The sequence below is a fragment of the Eschrichtius robustus genome, chromosome 3 (assembly GCF_028021215.1).
Source record: "Eschrichtius robustus isolate mEscRob2 chromosome 3, mEscRob2.pri, whole genome shotgun sequence".
Taxonomy (NCBI): domain Eukaryota; kingdom Metazoa; phylum Chordata; class Mammalia; order Artiodactyla; family Eschrichtiidae; genus Eschrichtius; species Eschrichtius robustus.
The window spans coordinates 145,209,130-145,233,778 of record NC_090826.1 but is presented as its reverse complement, the minus strand read 5'-3'; the positions used below and the strand labels follow the sequence as shown (position 1 = coordinate 145,233,778).

Sequence of the window (24,649 nt, the reverse complement as noted above, 5' to 3'; positions counted from 1 at the left end):
TGGTAACTGGTTTTTGCTAAGTGGATTGAAAATTCTGAAGAAGTTTTCATTTTAAAAAAATAAATAAAATTACCAAGCAGAATTGATGTTGAAAATTAATTCTCTGAATCCCAACACTGAATATAGTACACTGCATTCTATGTGTTAACTTACACAATAAATATTGAGCGTCTTCTATGTGCTTCTAATGTGCTGAACAGTACACTATCGGTCGCTTCCCTTGGAAAGTTAATATGTTTATTTTTACATAAATTTAGTAATTTTATATGTTCAGGCATTATTTTGGCTATCTTAAGACAAACCTTTTTAAAGCAAAGCAGTTTTTAACCTAAATAATTTTTTCTCCATTTAATAAATATATTTTTTTGGTCTGCTTTATGCTAAGAAGTCTACTGATGTGTGGGGAAAATACTATGATAAATGAGACATGTTGCCTGCCTTGAAGAATCTCATAATCTTGTGGAATAGGCAGAAAAATAATTTGTTAAAACCCTCTCAGGCCTTATTTTCTTTTGTCATTTTACATATGTCGGTTGGAAATGTTGGATTAAAGTCCTTTTCTGTTCTTGATCTATTTATCTTTACTCAAATTCTCTCTTATTTGCAGTGTGGGTTCCAATACTATGTCTTAAATTTTAAAATCAAGGTTATCAAAAATACGTAGCAGTATTGACAGTGTGTACATGTATGTCTGATTTTTTTTTTTTTTTCCTCTGATCATCTGTAGAACAACAGTACTTTGAGATAGAGAAGAGGCTGTCCCACAGTCAGGAGAGACTTGTGAATGAAACCCGAGAGTGCCAAAGCTTGCGGCTTGAGCTGGAGAAGCTCAGTAAGTATTTAATTATATCTTTCTAATATTGGAGTATTGAGATCTTCAGATACTCCTTTGTATGCTTTGGAAACATTTATTTACTATATATGAAAATAGTGATTGTCCTTGTTTTCATTTCTGGTAATATTATGTTTTTTTCTTTCAGTGTGATTTTTTTTCAATCAGTGGTAAAAACTTTGAAAGAGGACAGGGCTTAATGGTCAGGAGGCATGGGTTCTAATTCTGACTGCTATTAAAAACTCTTATGTCGGGCTTCCCTGGTGGCGCAGTGGTTGAGAATCTGCCTACCAATGCAGGGGACACGGGTTCGAGCCCTGGTCTGGGAAGATCCCACATGCCGCGGAGCAACTAGGCCCGTGAGCCACAATTACTGAGCCTGCATGTCTGGAGCCTGTGCTCCGCAACAAGAGAGGCCGTGATAGCGAGAGGCCTGCGTGCTGCGATGAAGAGTGGCCCCCGCTTGCCACAACTAGAGAAAGCCCTAGCACAGAAACGAAGACCCAACACAGCCATAAATAAATAAATTAATAATTGGGGAAAAAAAAAAGTTAAAAAAAAAAAAACTCTTATGTCATATGTAAATCATAACAGTGTTTGATTATTGTTTATAAAATGGCTAGAACCACTTGTCTATCTACTTAAACAGCTGTACAGGTCAAATGAGGTATATATGAAAGCATTTTGAAAAGGCTAAAGCATTATCCAACTGAAAAAGTAAAGAGAGTGACTTAATTATTTTTATGTTGTTGAAAAATTAAAGTCTATTAGTTCCATTATTATATTCATGTTTTAACTCTTGTTATGATATTTATAACTACTTATGAACCTCAGGATGTAATTTTCTCTTTAAGGCCTAATTCCATTGAAAGATGAACAGCTATTTTTCTTCTTAATTAATTTTCTTACATCATTAAGTCCTAGAAAGTACACAAGATCTTAAAGGTCCTGACATTTCTTGGGAGGATGATGTGTTTTTATGTGCCTTGTTTACAGAGAAAAAAGTGAATGTCAGGAAGATCTTTATAGAGTAGGGACATAATATTTGTTATTAGGTATAGCTGGATTTTAATTTCATTGGGAATGCAAGAAGCTAATAATCAAGAGAATGGCTGAAACATTAGTCTTCTTTCTTAACCAAGTCCATGCCCATCGGCTGTATGTTTGAGTCGAAACCCTTTTCAACTAATTTTGGCACATCTCATTTTTAAAACATGTGACGTATACATATGATGGTATATATACATGTGTAATGAGGGTATGAATACTTGAGTAGCTACATCTGATTTATCACCTGTACATAGTTTTGTCTTGGCATTAAAAGAAAAGGTTTGTAGAGCAATAGTGCTAAAAAATTTCAAGAAAATGACTGTGATCCCAGCTTCTTTTATGAGATCTGGAAAAGGGAGAGGGAGGAGAAGATGGGGATAAAGCTAGATAGACATGCCTTCCTGGGGTGTACAGTTTATATTTTTATATTTTTTTAGTTTGGAAGCAGTAAATAACATTAAAACGACATAGAAAATTTGGACAAATTTAGCAGGTTTTTTGTTTTTCTTTTAATAAACGAATTGTTTAACTTGGAAGTAATAATAATGTATTTGTTCATTAAATTACCAGCACATAACATAGACGTGTTTCAGTGGAAGAAAGTTTCAGAAAGTATACTCTTCCTAATTATTGGAATATGTTTAGAAGAGAAACTATAGGGGAGATAGCCCATTATGAGTGGAGATTGTGAGACTGAAAATTCAGTATCAAGCATAGCTCTTTTTAACGTGGTAAACCAGCTGAATTACAGTTATCCGTTATTGTGATTTACTCTGCATACATTTCATGTAGTTTAAATGTTATTATTTATTCTCTTGATTTTGTCTTTTTTCACTTAATTTTTAAATTTGCAAATACAATTAATTCACTTTTTTATGATTGACTTAGAAGATGTCATTGAAAAATAAGGAAATTGGTAATTGCATATACTTTTTCCTAAAAATGTTGGCTAAAATGATCACAAATATGATTTTGAAGACAAGACAGGATAGCATATTTAAAAATTTGTACTAGAAATACAGTAAATTTGGGTTGTACTCACGAATTTGGAACGCAGTGTTGTGCAGCTCAACCTTTCTGAAACTCAGTTTCTTAATTTCAAAATGTGTATGGGTGGCCGTTGAATACAAACTGTCATCGCAAATTTTAAGCTTATGTACGTGTGTTCATAAAATTCCTTTTATCCAGACAGTCAACTGAAGGCGCTAACTGAGAAAAACAAAGAACTTGAAGTGGCTCAGGATCGCAATATTGCCATTCAGGTAAAAGTTATTCCTGTGAATAAAGCTACTTGTAAACCTGATACTTGAGGAAGTTTTCTATTCTGATTGTGCTTATTGGTTATTTAGTCAGTGGGGAGATGAAATATGTTCAGTTAGGAGAAGCTACTAACAAAAATGTATATACATAAATTCCTTAATAGGATTTTATGTTTTAATGATTGATTGGATATTCCTTTTACTTATTAGAATAGGTAGGTTCTTGATATAAAAAAACACTTGCTTTTAGCTGTGTAGCTCTTAAGTCATGAATTAAAAAAATTTTCTTTTGCATTATAAGTAAAGTGCCATAAATCTGTAAGTAAGGTAGATATTCATAGATCCATCTGTCTGTCTATCCACCCACTCACCCACTGACCTATCTTCCTTCCATTCTTTTAGGAATTATCTATTTAATGTTTACTATTGCCTAGGCATTATTTCCAGTATTGTGGTACAGTTGGGGATATGTGTGAATCCACATTGGTAATCATTTCCTTAGAGTAGTGATTAAGAATAACAGATTGAATATGATTACAAGAATTGCGGGCCAGTTTGTTTAATAAAGTGGTCATACCCAGTGATTCTTTGATCAGATAGACCTTTAGACTCTTGCCATTGCTTTTTAAAAATTTGTGTTTGATTTGAGGTTAAAAGATATTTGATATATGGAAGACACTTATAGTGGGAAAGAGTGATAGACTTGATCCAATAGAAATTTAAAATTTTCTACATAAAAAGAATTAAAAAGCAAATAAATCATAGAAAGTATTTTCTCAATAAAAATATGACTATATATATTCTTAATACATGACTGCTTTTCAAATTATAAGAAAAATTATTCAAAGGGGGAAATGGGCAAAGGTTTTTAAACCAGACAGGAAGCTGTACAAATAGCCAATAGCAATATGAAATATTATTCTACATCACTTGTAATCAGAAAAATGCAGATAATGCAACAAGGTAATTATTTTTCACCTCCCCATGTTAACACTGATTTTTTTTTTCTCCTTTTTTTTTTTTTAAGCATAATCTTCACTTCTGGCATAAGTGGCTTGAGATTGGCAATTATGACTTAAAGAAAAGCCTATAAATTGCCGTTGTCTTGCTGCAAAGCAATTTGACAAAATATATTAACAGTTTTAAATAATTCTGTTTCTGGGGATCTTTCTTGAGAAATAATTTGAACCAAGATGCAGTGATATTCATTAAAGTTTTATTTTATAACAGCAAAAATTAGAAGTAAGTTAAGTTTCTTATAAAGGCTTGTTGAAGTAATTATATAATTATATGACACTTCCAAGTGATTAAAAAGTGACATGGGAAATTTTTTGTGAGTCTAGGAAGAATAATTTTTAAAAACCCAAAATATGGGGGCTTCCCTGGTGGCGCAGTGGTTGGGAATCTGCCTGCCAGTGCAGGGGACACGGGTTCGAGCCCTGGTCTGGGAAGATCCCACATGCCGCGGAGCAAATGGGCCCATGAGCCACAATTACTGAGCCTGCGTGTCTGGAGCCTGTGCTCCGCAGCAGGAGAGGCTGCAATAGTGAGAGGCCCGCGTACCGCGATGAAGAGTGGCCCCCGCTTGCCGCAACTGGAGAAAGCCCTTGCACAGAAACGAAGATCCAACACAGCCATAAATAAATAAATAAATAAATAAAATTAAAAAAAAAAAAAAACCCAAAATATGAACAGAAGTGTTGAGATTATGGGTAGTTTTTAAACATTTTGATGTATAAGCCATAAGTAAGAAAACCAACCATTTTTAAACCACTGCTAATGTTAACTAGGGTGCCAATTCCATGTTCATTTCTATATATTTGATCAACTTGATTTTCTTATTTAAATGTTTTATGCTTACTCCTTTATATGACAGAGCCAGTTTACAAGGACAAAGGAAGAATTAGAAGCTGAGAAAAGAGACTTAATTAGAACCAATGAGAGACTATCTCAAGAACTTGAATATTTGACAGGTATGAACAAGGACCTTAGTCTCTAACTTCACTCTTTCCTTTCTCTTCTGACAGTGCTAAGATTTAATCCCCAGTCCATTTCTATTAGCTGGTGTTTGTCATAGCTCAGAATAGAGTTCAGAGTAATATCCTGTTGTTTCTCCTACTCATTTATCTCTAGATCATTCTGAGCACTTAAAGAGGTGTCTATAGACAAGTACACAAATGAAAAACATCTGAAAGAATTTGGACCAAGGTTTATGTACTACAGTATTATTTATAGTATCAAATTGGAAACTGATTAGATGTTCAGTTGTAGAGGCTTGCACTCCTTCGTTTTATACAGACACCCTTGCTGGTGTAAGCTGTCCACAAGCACTCAATATAAGAACCTAAAAGGAGAGCCCATATTTAAAAGCACAGGCTGAAAGAATTAGGAAGCAAGAATATAAGATATTTAGACATAGAATATAATATGTAATACAGTTGATGTATTCAAGTGAATGTGACTCTTAAGCAGTTTAATGGTATCCAGTTCCCTTTGGTTCCTTTTTATAAGATTTTTCAGAATTTTTATTTCTACTGAAGGAAGAATTTTCAAATACTTATGTTACTGTACAATAATAGTCAATTAGTAACTATTCTATTCTCAGAAAAATTAATTCAAAGTATTTGTTGATGATTTTGATCAGCTAATGGGTAGGTAAAATTAAATTTTTTCATAAAAACCTTCATGTAAGGAATACAAATAAAATTAAGCATGTATATTCCTGCTGTTTTGAATGTAAGGTTTTGATGTGTATCATTGCTTTTTAACTTAAGAAATGACTAATTTGTGAAATTTTAATAGACCTTTGGTTAATATGAGGAAAATTAATGTTAATGTTGTATATTTAGCTTTAGATACTGCATTTAAAATAAGATAGCCAGTATAATTTACATGTTTGGTTGGATGCGTGAATTTGGCTTCATCATCTATTTGTTTAAATTTGTGATTAAGTGTGGCAGAAACAAGTTAAAAATAGAAGAGTTGAGAACTACTTATATAAATATTTGTATTCCTAGAGATGCATTTTTGATGTTTGGTTCCTCTGACCATTCATTAGTCATTTTCACATTCTCTTCTGACCCTTCTAGAGGATGTTAAACGTCTAAATGAAAAACTTAAAGAAAGCAATGCAACAAAGGGTGAGCTTCAGTTAAAATTGGATGAACTTCAAGCTTCTGAGGTTTCTGTTAAGGTGAGAAACAAACAATTTCTAATGCACAAAATACAACTTTTGATTAAAACTCACCTAAATTAAATGTTAAATATAAGCAAGTTATCTATAAAGGAATTAAAAGCTACATTTTTTTAATATCAGGGAATTAAGTTTTAAGACAGTTTTAATTGAACTGTTTTGCTTGTATGATGTTTGTTTCATATTGTTCTTACCTGATTCTCTTTTCTGTTAAGAGTCCATGCAAATACTTATTTCTGTTGTAAAAGTTCTGCTTGTGTACCTTAGCTACACACAAAAGCTTTTGAATAACCGTATATTATATTTAACTGTAAACCTTTTTTTCTTGGATTTCCTTAGTATCGAGAAAAACGCTTGGAGCAAGAAAAAGAGTTGTTACATAATCAGAATACTTGGCTGAATACAGAGTTGAAGACCAAAACTGATGAACTTCTGGCTCTCGGCAGAGATAAAGGAAATGAAATTCTCGAGCTTAAATGTAATCTTGAAAACAAAAAAGAGGAGGTAACTTAGTAAAATTGTATCTTTATGTTACTTATAATTTACATTTGTGTGCCAGCTTATACAAATTTATTCAGTGGAGTACCAAACTAAATATATTGTAAGATTAGGGGTCAATGTGGAGGACATAACTCATGAACATTTGGCCTAAGAAATTAACCAATTACATTTCTTTAATCAGATTATAATTGATTTACAGTGCTGTGTTTCTACTGTACAATGAAGTGAATCAGCTATATGTATACATATATCCCCTTCCTCTTGGACCTCCCTCCCACCCCCTATCCCACCCATCTAGATTATCACAGAGCACTGAGCTGAGCTCCCTGAGCTATACAGCAGGTTCCCACTAGCTGTCTTTTTTACACATGGTAGTGTATTTATGTCAAACCTAATCTCCCAGTTCATCCACCCTCCCCTTCCCCCACCCCCGCTGTGTCCACACATCCGTTCTCTATGTCTGCGTCTTTATTCCTGCCCTACAAATAGGTTCATCTGTACCATTTTTCTAGATTCCACATGTATGCGTTAATATATGATATTTGTTTTCTCTTTCTGACTTGCATTTAAATAAAGAACTTACAAATCCTTGGATGAATTTTCATACTATCTACTGTCTTATGGTGTGTCTTTCCTAAGATACATGTTTAAGAAGTGGTGGTGAGTTTCTCTGAGCTAAATCTAAACGTGTTGTTCTGTGAGCTATTATTTTTCATTTTCTTAAACATTCATATTTTATGTAAAATGCTTTTTTGGGTGTGGGGGATTATTTTGCTTTTACTTGGCAGCTAAACTTTATTTATTTATTTTTAACATCTTTATTGGAGTATAATTGCTTTATAATGGTGTGTTAGTTTCTGCTGTATAACAAAGTGAATCAGCTATACTTATACACATATCCCCATATCTCCTCCCTCTTGTGTCTCCCTCCCACCCTCCCTATCCCACCCCTCTAGGTGGTCACAAAGCACCGAGCTGATCTCCCTGTGTTATGCGCCTGCTTCCCACTAGCTATCTATTTTACATTTGGTAGTGTATATATGTCCATGCCACTCTCTCACTTCGTCCCAGCTTACCCTTCCCCCTCCCCGTATCCTCAAGTCCATTCTCTACGTCTGCATCTTTATTCCTGTCCTGCCGCTAGGTTCTTCAGAACCATATTTTCTTTTTTTTTTTTTTTTTTTTTAGATTCCATATATATGTGTTAGCATACGGTATTTGTTTTTCTCTTTCTCACTTGCTTCACTCTGTATGACTGACTCTAGGTCCATCCACATCACTACAAATAACTCAATTTCATTTCTTTATATGGCTGAGTAATAGTCCATTGTATATATGTGCCACATCTTCTTTATCCATTCATCTGTCGATGGACACTTAGGTTGCTTCCATGTCCTGGCTACTGTAAATAGAGCTGCAATGAACATTGTAGTACATGACTCTTTTTGAATTATGGTTTTCTCAGGGTATATGCCCAGTAGTGGGATTGCAGGGTCGTATGTTCTATTTTTAGTTTTTTCAGGAACCTCCATACTGTTCTCCATACTGGCTGTATCAGTTTACATTCCCACCAACAGTGCAAGAGGGTTCCCTTTTCTCCACACCCTCTCCAGCATTTATTGTTTGTGGATTTTTTGATGATGGCCATTCTGACTGGTGTGAGGTGATAACTCATTGTAGTTTTGATCTGCATTTCTCTAATGATTAAAGATGTTGAGCATCCTTTCATGTGTTTGTTGGCAATCTGTATATCTTCTTTGGAGAAATGTCTATTTAGGTCATCTGCCTATTTTTGGATTGGGTTGTTTGTTTTTTTAGTATTGAGCTGCATGAGCTGCTTGTATATTTTGGAGATTAATCATTTGTCCATTTCTTTGTTTGCAGATATTTTCTCCCATTTTGAGGGTTGTCTTTTCGTCTTGTTTATGGTTTCCTTTGCTGTGCAAAAGCTTTTAAGTTTCATTAGGTCCCATTTGTTTATTTTTGTTTTTATTTCCATTTCTCTAGGAGGTAGGTCAAAAAGGATCTTGCTGTGATTTATCTCATAGAGTGTTCTGCCTATGTTTTCCTCTAAGAGTTTAATAGTGTCTGGCCTTACATTTAGGTCTTTAATCCATTTTGAGTTTATTTTTGTGTATGGTGTTAGGGAGTGTTCTAATTTCATTCCTTTACATGTAGCTGTCCAGTTTTCCCAGCACCACTTATTGAAGGGGCCGTCTTTTCTCCATTATATTCTTGCCTCCTTCATCAAAGATAAGGTGACCATACGTGCATGGGTTTATCTCTGGGCTTTCTATCCTGTTCCATTGATCTGTATTTCTCTTTTTGTGCCACTACCATACTGTCTTGATTACTGTAGCTTTGTAGTATAGTCTGAAGTCACAGAGCCTGATTCCTCTAGTTCCGTTTTTCTTTCACAAGATTGCTTTGGCTATTCAGGGTCTTTTGTGTTTCCATACAAATTGTGAAATTTTTTGTTCTAGTTTTGTGAAAAATGCCATTGGTAGTTTGATAGGGATTACATTGAATCTGTAGATTGCTTTGGGTAGTATTGTCATTTTCACAATGTTGATTCTTCCAGTCCAAGAACATGGTATATCTCTCCATCTGTTTGTATCATCTTTAATTTCTTTCATCGGTGTCTTATAGTTTTCTGCATACAGGTCTTTTGTCTCCTTAGGTAGGTTTATTCCTAGGTATTTTATTGTTTTTGTTGCAGTGGTAAATGGGAATGTTTCCTTAATTTCTCTTTCAGATTTTTTATCATTAGTGTATAGGAATGCAAGAGATTTCTGTGCAGTAATTTTGTATTCTGCAACTTTACCAAATTCATTGATTAGCTCTAGTAGTTTTCTGCTAGCATCTTTAGGATTCTCTATGTATAGTATCATGTCATCTGCAAACAATGACAGCTTTACTTCTTTTCCGATTTGGATTCCTTTTATTTCTTTTTCTTCTCTGATTGCTGTGGCTAAAACTTCCAAAACTACGTTGAATAATAGTGGTGAGAGTGGGCAACCTTGCTTGGTCCTGATCTTACTGGAAATGGTTTCAGTTTTTCACCATTGAGGATGATGTTGGCTGTGGGTTTGTCATATATGGCCATTATTTTATTGAGGTAAGTTCCCTCTATGCGTGCTTTTTGGAGGGTTTTTATCATAAATGGGTGTTAATTTTGTTGAAAGCTTTTTCTGCATCTAGTGAGATGATCATATGTTTTTTCTCCTTCCGTTTGTTAATATGGTGTATCATATTGATTGATTTACTTATATTGAAGAATCCTTGCATTCCTGGGATAAACCCAACTTGATCATGGTGTATGATCCTTTTTTTTTTTTTTAAATGAGCTTGCTTGCTTGCTTGCTTGCTTATTTATTTATTTATTTATTTATTTATTTCTGTGTTGGGTCTTCGTTTCTGTGCTAGGGCTTTCTCCAGTTGCAGCAAGCGGGGGCCACTCTTCATCGCGTTGCGCGGGCCTTTCACTGTCGTGGCCTCTCTTGTTGCAGAGCACAGGCTCCAGACGCACAGGCTGAGTAGTTGTGGCTCACGGGCCTAGCCGCTCCGCGGCATGTGGGATCTTCCCAGACCAGAGCTCGAGCCCATGTCCACTCCATTGGCAGGCGGATTCTCAACCGCTGCACCACCAGGGAAGCCCATATGATCCTTTTAATGTGCTGTTGCATTCTGTTTGCTAGTATTTTGTTGAGGATTTTTACATCTGTGTTCATCAGTGATGTTGGCCTGTAGTTTTCTTTTTTTGTGACATCTTTTGACATCAGGGTGATGATGGCCTCGCAGAATAAGTTTGGTAGTGTTCGTCCCACTGCTATATTTTGGAAGAGTTTGAGAAGGATAGGTGTTAGCTCTTCTCTAAATGTTTGATAGAATTCACCTGTGAAGCCGTCTGGTCCGGGGCTTTTGTTTGCTGGAAGATTTTTAATCACAGTTTCAATTTCAGTGCTTGTGATTGGTCCGTTTATATTTTCTCTTCCTGGTTCAGGCTCAGAAGGTTGTGCTCTTCTAAGAATTTTTCCATTTCTTCCAGATTGTCCATTTTATTGGCATATAGTTGCTTGTACTAATCTCTCATGATCCATTGTATTTCTACAGTGTCAGTTGTTACTTCTCCTTTTTCATTTCTAATTCTATTGTTTTGAGTTTTCTCGCTTTTTATCTTGATGAGTCTGGCTAATGGTTTGTCAATTTTCTTTATCTTCTCAAATAACCAGCTTTTAGTTTTATTAATCTTTGCTATCGTTTTCTTCATTTCTTTTTCATTTATTTCTAATTTGATCTTTATGATTTCTTTCCTTCTGCTAACTTTGGCATTGTTTTGTTCTTCTTTCTCTAATTGCTTTAGTTGTAAGGTTAGGTTATTTATTTGATGTGTTTCTTGTTTCTTGAGGTAGGATTGTATTGCTATAAACTTCCCTCTTCCAACTGCTTTTGCCGCATGCCATAGGTTTTGGGTTGTCATGTTTTCATTGTCATTTGTTTCTAGGTATTTCTTGATTTCCTCTTTCATTTCTTCAGTGATCTCTTGGTTATTTAGCAGTGTATTGTTTAGCCTCCATGTTTTTGTATTTTTAACAGATTTTTTTCTATAATTGATACCTAGTCTCATAGCGTGTGGTCGGAAAAGATACTTGATATGATTTCAGTTTTCTTAAATTTACCAAAGCTTGATTTGTGACCCAATATATGATCTATCCTGGAGAATGTTCCATGAGCACTTGAGAAGAAAGTATTCTGTTGTTTTTGGATGGACTGTCCTATAAATATCAATTAAGTCTATCATGTTTAATGTATCATTTAAAGCTTGTATTTCCTTATTTATTTTCATTTTGGATGATCTGTCCATTGGTGAAAGTGGGGTGTTAAAGTCCCCTACTATGATTGTGTTACTGTCAGTTTCCCCTTTTATGGCTGTTAGTATTTGCCTTATGTATGTAGGTGCTCCTATGTTGGGTGCATAAATATTTACAATTGTTATAGCTTCTTCTTGGGTTGATCCCTTGATCATTATGTAGTGCCCTTCGATGTGTCTTATAATAGGCTTTATTTTAAAGTTTATTTTGTCTGATATGAGAATTGTTACTCCAGCTTTCTTTTGATTTCCATTTGCATGGAATATCTTTTTCCATCCCCTCACTTTCAGTCTGTATGTGTCCCTAGGTCTGAAGTGGGTCTCTTGTAGACAGCATATATATGGGTCTTGTTTCTGTATTCATTCAGCCAGTCTGGGTCTTTTGGTGGGAGCATTTAATCCATTTACATTTAAGGTAATTATCGATATGTATGTTCCTGTTACCATTTTCTTAATTGTTTTGGGTTTTTTATTGTAGGTCTTTTCCTTCTTTTGTGTTTCCTGCCTAGAGAAGTTCCTTTAGCATTTGTTGTAAAGCTGGTTTGGCGGTGCTGAATTCTCTTAGCTTTTGCTTGTCTGTAAAGGTTTTAATTTCTCCCCTGAATCTGAATGAGATCCTTGCTGGGTAGGGTAATGTTGGTTGTAGGTTTTTCCCTTTCATCACTTTAAATAGGTCCTGCCACACCCTTTGGTTTGCAGAGTTTCTGCTGAGAAATCAGTTGTTAACCTTATGGGGATTCCCTTGTATGTTATTTGTTGCTTTTCTCTTGCTGCTTTTAATATTTTTTCTTTGTATTTAGTTTTTGATAGTTTGATTAGTATGTGTTTTGGCGTGGTTCTCTTTGGATTTATCCTGTATGGGACTCTCTGTGCTTCCAGGACTTGATTAACTGTTTCCTTTCCCATATTAGGGAAGTTTTCAACTATAATCTTTTCAAATATTTTCTCAGTCCCTGTCTTTTTCTCTTTTTTTTCTGGGACCCCTATAATTCGAATGTTGGTGCGTTTAATGTTGTCCCAGAGGTCTCTGAGACTGTCCTCAATTCTTTTCATTCTTTTTTCTTTTTTCTGCTCTGTGGTAGGTATTTCCACTATTTTATCTTCCAGGTCACTTATCCATACTTTTGCCTCAGTTATTCTGCTATTGATTCCTTACAGAGAATTTTAAATTTCATTTATTGTGTTGTTCATTATTGTTTGCTCTTTAGTTCTTCTTGGTCCTTGTGAAACGTTTCTTGTATTTTCTCCATTCTATTTTGAAGATTTTGGATCATCTTTACTATCATTACTCTGAATTCGTTTTCAGGTAGACTGCCTATTTCCTCTTCATTTGTTTGGTCTGGTGGGTTTTTACCTTGCTCCTTCATCTACCCTGTGTTTCTCTGTGTTCTCATTTTGCTTAACTTACTGTGTTTGTGGTATCCTTTTCGCAGGCTGCAGGTTTGTAAATCCTGTTGTTTTTGGTGTCTGCCCCTAGTGTGTAATGTTGGTTCTGTAGGTTGTGTGGGCTTCCTGGTGGAGTGGACTGGTGTCTGTGTTCTGGTGGATGAGGCTGGATCTTGTCTTCCTGGTGGGCAGGACCGTGTCTGGTGGTATGTTTTGGGGTGTCTGTGAGCTTATTATGATTTTAGGCAGCCTCTCTGCTAATGGGTGGGGTTGTGTTTCTCTCTTACTAGTTGTTTGGCATGGGGTGTCCAGCACTGGAGCTTGCTGGTTGTTGAGTGGAGCTGGGTCTTAGCATTGAGATGGATCTCTGGGAGAGCTTTCACCATTTGATATTACGTGGGGCTGGGAGGTCTCTGGTGGACCAATGTCCTGAACTCGGTTCTCCCACCTCAGAGGCTCACGCCTGACACCCGGCCGGAGCACCAAGACCCTATCATCCACAGAGCTCAGAAGAAAAGGGAGAAAAAAAAGAAAGGAAGGGAGAAAAAAAAGAAAGGAAGAAAGAAAGAAAATAATTAAGTAATTAAATTAAATTAAGTTATTAAAATAAATAATAAAAAAATATTAAAAATAAAAAAATAAAGAAGAGAGCAACAAAACCAATAAACAATTCCACCAATGATAACAAGTGCTAAAAACTATACAAAAAAAAAAAAAGAAAGAAAATAGACAGAACCCTAGGATAACTGGCAAAAGCAAAGCTATACAGGCAGAATCACAAAAGAAGCATACACACACACTCACAAAAAGAGAAAAAGGGAAAAAATACACATATTTTTTTTTTTTTTAAAAAAAGGGAGAGAGCAACCAAATCAGTAAACAAATCTACCAATGATAATAAGCTCTAAATACTAAACTAAGATAAACATAAAACCAGAAACAAATTAGATGCAGAAATCAAACCCCAAGTCTACAATTACTCCCAAAGTCCACTGCCTCAATTTTGGGACGATTCGTTGTCTATTCAGGTATTCCACAGATGCAGGGTACATCAAGTTGACTGTGGAGATTTAATCTGCTGCTCCTGAGGCTGCTGGGAGAAATTTCCCTTTCTCTTCTTTGTTCGCACAGCTCCTGGGGTTCAGCTTTGGATTTGGACCCACCTCTGCGTGTAGGTCGCCTGAGGGCGTCTGTTCCCCACCCAGACAGGACAGGGTTAAAGTAGCAGCTGATTAGGGGGCTCTGGCTCACTCAGGCCTGGTACTTGGCAGCTAAACTTTATACCAAATTAATTTCAGTTAATACAACATCCTTTCCCCCACCCAACTCTACTTTTTTGTTTCTAGGTTTCTAGAATGGAAGAACAGATGAATGGCTTGAAAACATCAAATGAGAATCTTCAAAAGCATGTAGAGGATCTGTTGACCAAACTGAAAGAGGTGTAGTTGACCAGTTTAAAATGTCTCTTTTACAAAAATATTATAACAGTTAGGAAGCTATTGATTTATAAAATGATTTCATGTTTTGAACCATTCCTGGCACCACAAAATGGCCAGGGCACTTTCATATGATGTAACTAGGCTAAAATTGCTAGAATCAGTTACATACTATATCCAAGGTACTGTCTAAAAATGAGTATGGTTAATTTTAATGACATTTAAATATTCTACTTTAAGATAAAAATATCATTAACATTTTATCCTTAAGATAACTTATCTCTATAATGACAACTGATTTTAATTTTAGTGCTTTAATCTTCATCTCTTTACTTTCAAAACTGAATTTTTTATCTTGGCATTTGATAAGCATTGTAAATTCAGTTCAAATCAGACTGTTGTAATTGGGTTTTTAGTGTTGGCTTTTTTTTTTCCCCCTCAGGCCAAGGAACAGCAGGCCAGTATGGAAGAGAAATTCCACAATGAATTAAATGCTCACATAAAACTCTCTAACCTTTACAAGGTAGGTACCATACCATATGTTGTAGTGTCCTAATGTTGCATTATTGGATGTTGGGTAACTTTTTTAAGATTAAATTTCAGAGTGCTGCTGATGATTCAGAGGCAAAGAGCAATGAACTGACCCGAGCAGTGGATGAATTACACAAACTTTTGAAGGAAGCTGGAGAAGGTAAGACTTTCCAATTATGGGAAGATTATTTTGTATTTAAAGAGAAGGTACTGTTTTCTTTACCCTTCTGTAGATTTTTGGATTTAGAGGTCAGATACCTTATTAGGGACAAAATTGGATGTAGAAGAAAGATCCTTAGGTCAAGAAATTTTAAATTCTATTTTCAGCAAATATTTGAAAATATAAGTAGCTAATATTTTTCTGTTTCTTTCACTTGGTAACCTTATATATTCTGATTTGTAATAGGAAATTTTTCTTCCATTTTTGAAGCATTTCCTTTGATAAATACATATAGGTTTATAGTTTCGGTACTCTCTTAATCCATAAATAAGCCTTTTTAAGTTATAATGTATTTTAAAGTCTATGATTTCATATATTCCTGCTTTTTTTTAATGTAAGTTATTTATGTATGATCTTTTCCAGGCATTTCCTATGTTCTAGACATCTAAGATCAAATTAAAACCAAAGAGACACTTAGGGCCACTTTTTTATAATTTGAGTTCCCCTATTTTCCCCTCTTATAAAAGGGCCATCAAAAGGAGAAATAGATTCACTAGGCCAGGACACCTCAGGAATTATACGTACATCAAGAGCTTCCAGTGGGTAATAACTGTCAACCACAGCCTCTGTAGAATTTAATATTGTCTGCTGACTATTCTGTTACATTCTGTAACTCAAAGATTTTAATTATGTGCTTGATTATTCTGTCTCTAAAAATGTTTTTAGCCAATAAAGCAATACAAGATCATCTTCTAGAAGTAGAGGAATCTAAAGATCAAATGGAAAAAGAAATGCTTGAGAAAATAGGGAAATTAGAGAAGGAATTAGAGAATGCAAATGACCTGCTTTCTGCCACAAAACGTAAAGGTATGGATTAATAGATGCTTATTAAAGCTTTGAAATACTAGAACTTCCCTACATACTCCTCACTTAACTTCACTAATAGTGTTTGTCATGTTGTGATGTAGGAAACTCATTAAGTTATAGCATTACAATTTATTTATTTTTAGTTCAGCATTACTTTATCTGTATCTTTATTGTATTGTCAGGTGTAAGTACCATTTGATCACACATAATTGTGTGTCAATTTCCAGAATAGTTTTAACTATAATTACTGCATGATTTTTAGAATTGTGTTACATGACTACTTGTCATATTTTATAGTCTTCATAGGAACTTATATGTAATGTACAGTAGGTATCACTTTTACTTGTAAGAAATATTAGTGGCTTTACTTTGAAATTTTACAAAAATATACTCGATTTCTGTGTGTTGGCACAGGGGCCATCTTGTCTGAAGAAGAGCTTGCAGCCATGTCTCCTACTGCAGCAGCCGTAGCTAAGATAGTGAAACCTGGCATGAAGCTAACTGAGGTAAAAATGGTATTAAATCTTGTTATTTTCCTTCAGCAAAGGTGTTCACATCTCTCTGACACTTATGCCCCAGAAAAATTATTCTTAAAGTTGCCTAGATTAACGGATCATTTTAGGAAAGGCTTTCTTACTTTTTTTGTTTGTTTGTTTGTTTGTTTTTAGTTGTGCCTCGCGGGCTCCTTAGTTGTGGCATGCAAACTCTTGGTCCCCTGACCAGGGATCGAATCTGGGCCCCCTGTATTGGGAGTGTGGAGTCCTAACCACTGTGCCACCAGGGAAGTCCCCAGGAAAGGCTTTCTTGGTTCCTGGTTCTGTGTAACATACAGTAAACATTTCCATCTTGAGTAATTGCTAATGAATGTTTATAAAGAAGCTAGACAGACTGTATATATCTGTTATGCTTAGATTTGAAATGACCCCTCTTCTTTCAGCTGTATAATGCTTATGTGGAAACTCAGGATCAGCTGCTTTTGGAGAAACTAGAGAACAAAAGAATTAATAAGTATCTAGATGAAATAGTGAAAGAAGTTGAAGCCAAAGCACCAATTTTGAAACGCCAACGTGAGGAGTATGAACGTGCACAGAAAGCTGTGGCAAGTTTATCTGTTAAGCTTGAACAAGCTATGAAGGTTGGTTCCATTCCTAAACTTTAATTGTAGAAAAAATACATATGAGAAATCATTTTCTAGATAGGGTAGTTGTTTCTTAGAATTAAATAATTTAAGTTTAAAGGCTAACCACTTTTTCAGTGATAGGGAATTATATATTTTAAAACTTGTCATTACATTATTAAACATCTGTAATTGCAAAATGTTTTATCTTTATTCAGCTAACACTGAAAACCTTTAGCATTTTTTAAGACATTTGGGATGATTTCTGTAGGGTTCTCTAGTGGATGATAAATAGCCAGATGTCCCTGGGCTACTCTTCAGATTAAAATAACAATCTCTCTTTGTTAATAGAACCTTTCTAAATTTAGCAATAGTCATTTTTTGTCAGGCAATTCTGATATTCTGTCTAGAAATGATATTGTTTGACTTACCATTGAAAAGAATTCCTTTTTTTAAATATCGTTTCACAGTTTGGCAAATCTTTATATACATTATTTTGTTACTGTTCCTTTGCATATTAGAAGTACCAAGGAAGCTTGTAAATATTCTTTACCTCTTAAGAGTCCTTTTTAATAGATAATGGTTTAAAAAGAGTATTTATATGCTGATAATGTTGTTTTTAGGATACAACAATTATTACTGAGAAATCTTCAAGATTTATTAAGCAAGTTTTATTGGGGAAAATCAGTTAAATCAACTTGTATCTAAACTGATAAATTTCTTTTTCCTTTTTTTTTTTTTTGAGAGTATAAATATATTGTATAAATAAATTGTATCCTTAATTCAACTTAAACTTTTGTTGCTGTTGTTATTACAATTCAGATATCAGTTTAAATCAGGGTGTATTGTGTCTAATGGTCTCTTTCTCCTGAATCAAATGATGTCTAGCAGTCTTGCCTTGACAGGATATTGGGTTTTAGACACACCCCTGCCCCTTTGATGTGGTTTAAAAAGAGGTCCTTTGGATCTACTTGACTTTCTCACTGTTGAGAGTGAGCATTTTGCCTGGAGCTTATTGTCTGAATCAGGTAGTAAAGTAGAGGGACTTAAAAATCAGATAATAGCAGCTGTTCATTGTGGGAAAAACCTATTTGTTAATTCATCACTAACGTACAGGTACAGTAATAAATACAGACTTTTTTCATAACTGCCAAAGACTTTAAACATAATTTCTGTATGTTTTTCATAGTTGAATCTTCTGTCCATAACATACATTATGTCCAGTCTAGATTCTGTGGTGCTTATTTGTTAGATTCTTAGAGTTTTATAACCAAATTACTTCCTTCCTTGGCATCTTAATTTATCCCAGTTTGAACTCAGTAGATTTGTGTCGTTACCATCTTTCATGAATATTTGCCTGCTTCATTTTGTCAACTGAAATTGGTTTATCCATGTTCCCTGAGGGCACTGTGCTCAAAGGTACTTTAAACACCAGGAAAAATATGAGCCATCTTTCACTCAAATAGTGTGTAAAACATTATTATGTGAAAACAATACATTAAGAAGCAAAGTTTGTATGAATTTGAGATAAAACATAAGATGTCAAAGATATTTTGTGCTTACATCAAGCTTCTTAAAACTGTGCCCCTAAATCCCTAATGATATTGTGATGCTAAACTTTACAGAGCACTGCAATATGCTGTAATTTCTTTCCTTTTTTTAACAGCCTTGTGACATTGGCTGCTGCTTCTTTAGAATTAATTCCTGATGCATTTTTAATAAAACCAAGTCTTTTATGCATCTTACCCAACATTTTTTACTTTTAACATTTATTTCCAGATAGTATAATAATGATTATCGTTGTAATGCAGTCCTTTGTTTTTGTCTTAGTAACGAAGCTTTTTGAGAGTATTTCTCTGATATCATTTGATAATACACTATGAATTTGCTGTGGCTGTAACATTGTAGTTCACAGTTAACTTGGGAATTCCTCATCATTATCATACAGTGATGAACGTTATAATGAGCAATATTTGAGATATTAAGAAATACATGTATTCATATTTTTAAGAAATTTCTCTTTAGAGGGTAGTATATTATATAGAATATTTTTTATATATAAGTTGATTACTGTGGTATTTGAGCACTGTATATTTTTGTTGTTTGTGTAACTGCTATTTATATAGATCTTAGAAGGAAATACAGAATCTTCATTTGACTTTTCATTTTAAAGGAGATTCAGCGATTGCAGGAGGACACAGATAAAGCCAATAAACATTCATCTGTGCTTGAAAGAGACAATCAAAGAATGGAAGTACAAATAAAAGATCTTTCACAACAGGTAAGAATTTTTTGTTTCTTTTCCTATATTTTTTCCCTGAACTGACTGCCTAGTAGTGTTTGAATCTGTTTGCAGGTATGTAAGATAGAACTAGCACATATGAAATTCTCATCAACTAAGAAAACCACTCTAGCAGGATTGCAGCCTAGTCATTGTTTTCCCGTAGCTGCTCCCCCTTTTCTTTTCTTTACGTGTTTGATAAATTTTCAAATCGAAGGTACTGGTTGTAATAAATGAAGTAACTCAAAGATAAATAAAAGTTTTCTTCCCCCTGCCCAAGTCCCAGAGTTAACAGAATGGTGTTATTCTTTCATGCCTTCTTACACGTACAGATACACAGGAGCTTATGTAAACATATGTAAACATTCTTTGTTTTTACTAAAATAAAATCATGCATTTTGTATATGCATCTATAAATGCATTACCCTACCACTTTTTTTTTTTTAACTGAACAGGTTTGGAAATGTAGGTCTGTTTTGTTCATATATTTTATCCTAATTTTTATGTGTGGGTATACACACATACACACAAACATAGATCAAAATTTCACATGAATGAAATTAACATCTATTTTCCATGCTCCTCTTCTGCCCCACCACATAATACATACATAAGCATGCAAGTGTAAGCATACACACACACACACACACACAAAATGGGTATATATTTCTGTGTGTTTTATTTGGTCGTTGTTTTAGAAAAATGGAACCATGCTTTTGGAATCTGTTTTTTAAAAAATAGTTTTCATTATGTACATCCATAGAAATGAAAAATAAATTTTTTCAATTTTCTTTATTTAGGCCTTAATATCTAAAATGATAAGCTTGATGTTTTGTTTTTCAAGATAATTTAATACTAAGTTGACAGTGTTGATAAAGTAACATTGTCATTTGAAAATTTTTACTTTTCTTCTAAACATTTCCAGAATCAAAGCCAATTCTATTTGATAACATATTAAAACCCTTTTTTAGATTAGAGTGCTTCTGATGGAACTTGAAGAAGCGAGGGGTAACCATGTAATCCGTGATGAGGAAGTAAGCTCTGCTGATATAAGTAGTTCATCTGAAGTAATATCACAGCACCTAGTATCTTACAGAAACATTGAAGAGCTTCAACAGCAAAATCAACGTCTCTTAGTGGCCCTTCGGGAACTTGGGGAAACCAGAGAAAGAGAAGAACAAGAAGCAACTTCATCCAAGTAAGCAACAGACTACTTTGGTTTATTCAGCAAACATTTATTGAAACCTTTTATGTACCCCTAACAGTGCTGGATATTGGGAATATAGTGATTTAGGAGAAAAAAAAAAACAACTGAGCAACAATACCAAAAAAAAAAATTCTACTCTCAGGGACCTCAGTTTGTGGATGAGACTGATAATAGATAAGATAGATAATAAGATCAATAAATAGATAATTTTAGTTCAGTGTGATTAGTGCTGTAATAGATAAGCCTATCCATGGGAGCATAGGGTATGAGACCCAGCCTAGATTTTAGGGAACAGGCCAGGCTTCATGGAGAAGATATTTAAGGAATTACAGTAAAGAATTTTTTTTGAAAAAATGGTTTTGGTACTAGAGGAGGAAGAATGGCTCTGAAAGCAAGAAGACTGGAGTTTGGACTCAGTGGAATTGGTTTAATTTTTGCAAACAAATTTTTCAGATGACGTTGGTGAGTGTCTGTGTCCTATATGGTGGGGGTTTTAAAAGTGATTCTTAAAATAGCAGAAGAAAGAAAGGATAAGAGAGATGAAAATACTGTGCTTAACGATAGGCGATTAAATGCTTAGTCAATTTGCAATAGAAATTATAAGTGCCTCTCAATCTCAGTCCTGTGAAATAGACTGATTTCTTTTCCTGCAGAATAACTGAGATTCACCTCAAACTTGAGAGCGCCCTCGTTGAAGTGGAACAACTCCGTGAATCACGGCGACATCAAATGCAGCTTGTCGATTCCATAGTTCGTCAGCGTGATATGTACCGTATTTTGTTGTCACAGACAACAGGAGTTACCATTCCTTTACAAGGCAGGTTTTTATACGTTATCTTAAAAATTTCCAAGTATTTTTGGGAAATATTTCTGAAATGTATATTAGGGAATGGATTTTGCAATATAACTAGTATCTACTTTAATAGTGATAACTTCAAATTTGACTACCACATATGAGTGATCATAACACATCATCAATTCTAAAATACATTATTTTAGGTAAGAAAAATGCTGATCATTGCTGAAAAATATGCATCTGAGAGGCAATGAATTACAGTGTTTATTCTGGTTATGTTTTAACATTTAATCTGCAAAAATTACCTTTATTTAACTAGAAGTCATAAATAACTTTAATAAGTTGTTTAGTAGGTTCTTTGTTTCATAATTTCTATAATCTTATGATTTCATTTAAATGAGTCGACTTGTTGATTTTTGGTAATGACGTATTTTGTGAAGAAATGTTACATCATTCTTTTTACGTTTCTGAAGCTTCAAGCTTAGATGATAGTTCTCTTGTGTCAACTCCAAAACGTTCAAGTACATCACAGGCTGTTTCCACTCCTACTCCAGTACCTGTAATTGAGTCAGCAGAGGCTATAGAAGCCAAGGCTGCCCTTAAACAGGTAAAGACCCCACCTTTACAGCTTTATCTTGGGTCAGGTTTTTTGAGAACATGGACTATCATCTTCTAATAATTTCTCCAATATTTAGTTGCAGGAAATTTTTGAGAACTACAGAAAAGAAAAGGCAGATAATGAAAAAATGCAGAATGAGCAGCTTGAGAAACTTCAGGAGCAAGTCACAGATTTGCGATCACAAAATACCAAAATTTCTACCCAGCTAGATTTTGCTTCTAAACGGTAAATTTTCTTTTCAAAAATTAAGTCTAAACGGTATACTCAGTTTTCAGTTGAATCAAATTCAAGTGTTAATTTGCGATAGTGTTACTTTTTTTGGTGGATTCTGATCCAGGATGAGATGTACAGGGGTTCATTTTTTATTTTTGGTTAATGATTATCCTGGATATTGCTAAGGAGTCCAGGTAGTTATTTAGTTAAGTTGAAGTTCATGTAAGGAATGTTGCTATTTTTCCTTCCTGAGATTAAAGAAGATACTGTTTCCATAGGACTTAATTACTTTAAGTAAGGAGGATAGGAGAACTGTGAGCAAATTTCATTCAGCCTTTTCTAGTCTAGGTAGAAGAGAAGCAGGCTCTAGAGAGTTAATTTGGGAAAATTCACTTTCTTGGTCACTTACAAAGGAATAATGGTAAATTTCATTCCATAGTTATTACCAGAGCCATTGAATACTTGTTAGTTTATCAAGTTAGGAAAAAACTTATTTCTTTGTATACTACATGGTCAAACTGTTTTTGTAAGTATGTGACAAGCAGTTGTCTCTGTACATTCCAACAGTTTGATATCCCAGTAAAAGCACCTTTTTTTTTCCTATGTTGATAGCTCTAGCCAGCCATTTTCTAAGCTTTCAAGCACATAAGAAAATAACATGAAGAATTTTAGAGAGAAAAAAAAGGATTGGCAAAAATCCATCACTAACCATGAGTGAATATCTTAAATTGCATACTGTATTGTGGTGGGTGTCTCGTGTATCAACATTATATGGCATTATTTTGAATATGATTAAAATACTTGTAAATGAGTAAGATTAAAAAATTAATTCAGCATGAAATACTGTGCTTAACTAGAATTTGAATTTGACTGCTAAATGTGGAATTTAGAAAAAAGAATGAAGATTTTTACATTATTACATAAGCCGCTGTTTTCATATTATTAATCATGTAAAATTAAGTTCTTGTGAAAATCAAGGAACTAAGCTAGGATATAGTACTTCAGTTGCTTATGGAATTTTTTTTTTTTCATATAAGTTATGAAATGCTACAAGATAATGTTGAAGGATATCGTCGAGAAATAACATCCCTGCATGAGAGAAATCAGAAACTCACTGCAGCAACTCAAAAGCAGGAACAGATCATCAACACAATGACACAAGATTTGAGAGGAGCTAATGAAAAGCTAGCTGTTGCAGAAGTGAGACCAATTTCCGGCATCTCACTTGCGTTATAAGTTGCATTTGACACTTGTTTTTTAATTATTACTTTGCTTTTACTGGTTGGTGTAATGTAGATACTTGAGGTTTGTGAATTACATGTCCTTATCAAATAGTTTCCAGGCATCCACTTGTCCATCAGATCAGTTGGGTGATTGTTTCTAATAAAACTGGAGAGGGAAAGAAGTTTGTTTGTCTGGACTAAGATTGTCTTACAGATTTTCCATTTCAAAATAAATTTGTAAGTCACTGTTGCTCTAGTTACAACAAAGGCAGTGGGTGAATATTTTATCCATTCTTATTTCTAATAAAGGACAATATAAAAATTTCAGTAGCATTGAATTATATTTCTGAATTTCAATGAATGAAATATAATTGATGAAATGAATGATGAATATAAATGTCAATCAGAAATTGACAGTACTGTCAACTAAATTCTAAATTCTTTGAAGATAAATTTTCATACAATGTTTTACTTTTTATAAAGTTGTCTCTCACAGCATTTTAATCATTACTTATTAACTAGGTACAGTTGTCCCCCATTTGGCCTATCGAGAAACAGACTCAGAAGCTAAGTAGTTTGCCTGTTTTGGGGCCATCATGAGAGATGGGTTGGTTGGGACTTAAAACCTAGCTTTTCTAATTCTGTTGGCTATATTCTTTCATTTTTGTCTTGTACCCACTCCTTTGTGGAGACTAGACAGCAGCACTTTTTCAAACTGATGGAGTAAGCTTTATGATTGATAGTTTTTGACTCATCCTGAAAATATGAATATTTGAGGATATTGATTTTCAGCGAACCCTCCTATATCCCCTGAAACTCAGAGTGTACTCTTTATGGGGAAAAAAAGTTTAAATAGATCAGTCAGCACTTTCAAACAGATACTTAGAAACCAAGCTTAGATTCCAAAACTTGCATAATTTAATAGTATGCAGGTATGACTATAGCACAATTTTTCAGTTTTGCCTCTTACGCTCTGGCATTTTAGATTTTTTTATTGTTTGTTTTAAAGTCTGATTTGTTAGAGCAAAGATAGTGTAAGTATTTGTGGTAATTGCAAGATTTGTTTCCTTTGATCCATTAGTATTTCCAATATTTGCTTCATATTTCA

At 34.3% G+C, this 24,649-nt stretch overlaps 1 protein-coding gene across 3 annotated transcripts in view; it reads left to right on the top strand.

Moving 5' to 3' along the window:
• The window catches only part of TPR (translocated promoter region, nuclear basket protein), a 73,287-nt gene that overhangs the window by 1,593 nt on the left and 47,045 nt on the right, over nucleotides 1–24,649 (top strand). For all 3 annotated transcript variants that reach the window (XM_068541426.1, XM_068541424.1, XM_068541423.1), the window contains exons 3-19: nucleotides 728–832; nucleotides 3,071–3,144; nucleotides 5,018–5,114; nucleotides 6,231–6,334; nucleotides 6,674–6,838; nucleotides 14,438–14,530; nucleotides 14,970–15,050; nucleotides 15,131–15,218; nucleotides 15,945–16,085; nucleotides 16,500–16,591; nucleotides 17,023–17,220; nucleotides 19,376–19,483; nucleotides 20,455–20,681; nucleotides 21,344–21,507; nucleotides 21,960–22,093; nucleotides 22,182–22,330; nucleotides 23,356–23,518. In XM_068541426.1, the coding sequence (XP_068397527.1) occupies nucleotides 728–832; nucleotides 3,071–3,144; nucleotides 5,018–5,114; nucleotides 6,231–6,334; nucleotides 6,674–6,838; nucleotides 14,438–14,530; nucleotides 14,970–15,050; nucleotides 15,131–15,218; nucleotides 15,945–16,085; nucleotides 16,500–16,591; nucleotides 17,023–17,220; nucleotides 19,376–19,483; nucleotides 20,455–20,681; nucleotides 21,344–21,507; nucleotides 21,960–22,093; nucleotides 22,182–22,330; nucleotides 23,356–23,518 (2,183 nt within the window). The remainder of the gene's footprint in view (nucleotides 1–727; nucleotides 833–3,070; nucleotides 3,145–5,017; nucleotides 5,115–6,230; nucleotides 6,335–6,673; nucleotides 6,839–14,437; nucleotides 14,531–14,969; nucleotides 15,051–15,130; nucleotides 15,219–15,944; nucleotides 16,086–16,499; nucleotides 16,592–17,022; nucleotides 17,221–19,375; nucleotides 19,484–20,454; nucleotides 20,682–21,343; nucleotides 21,508–21,959; nucleotides 22,094–22,181; nucleotides 22,331–23,355; nucleotides 23,519–24,649) is intronic.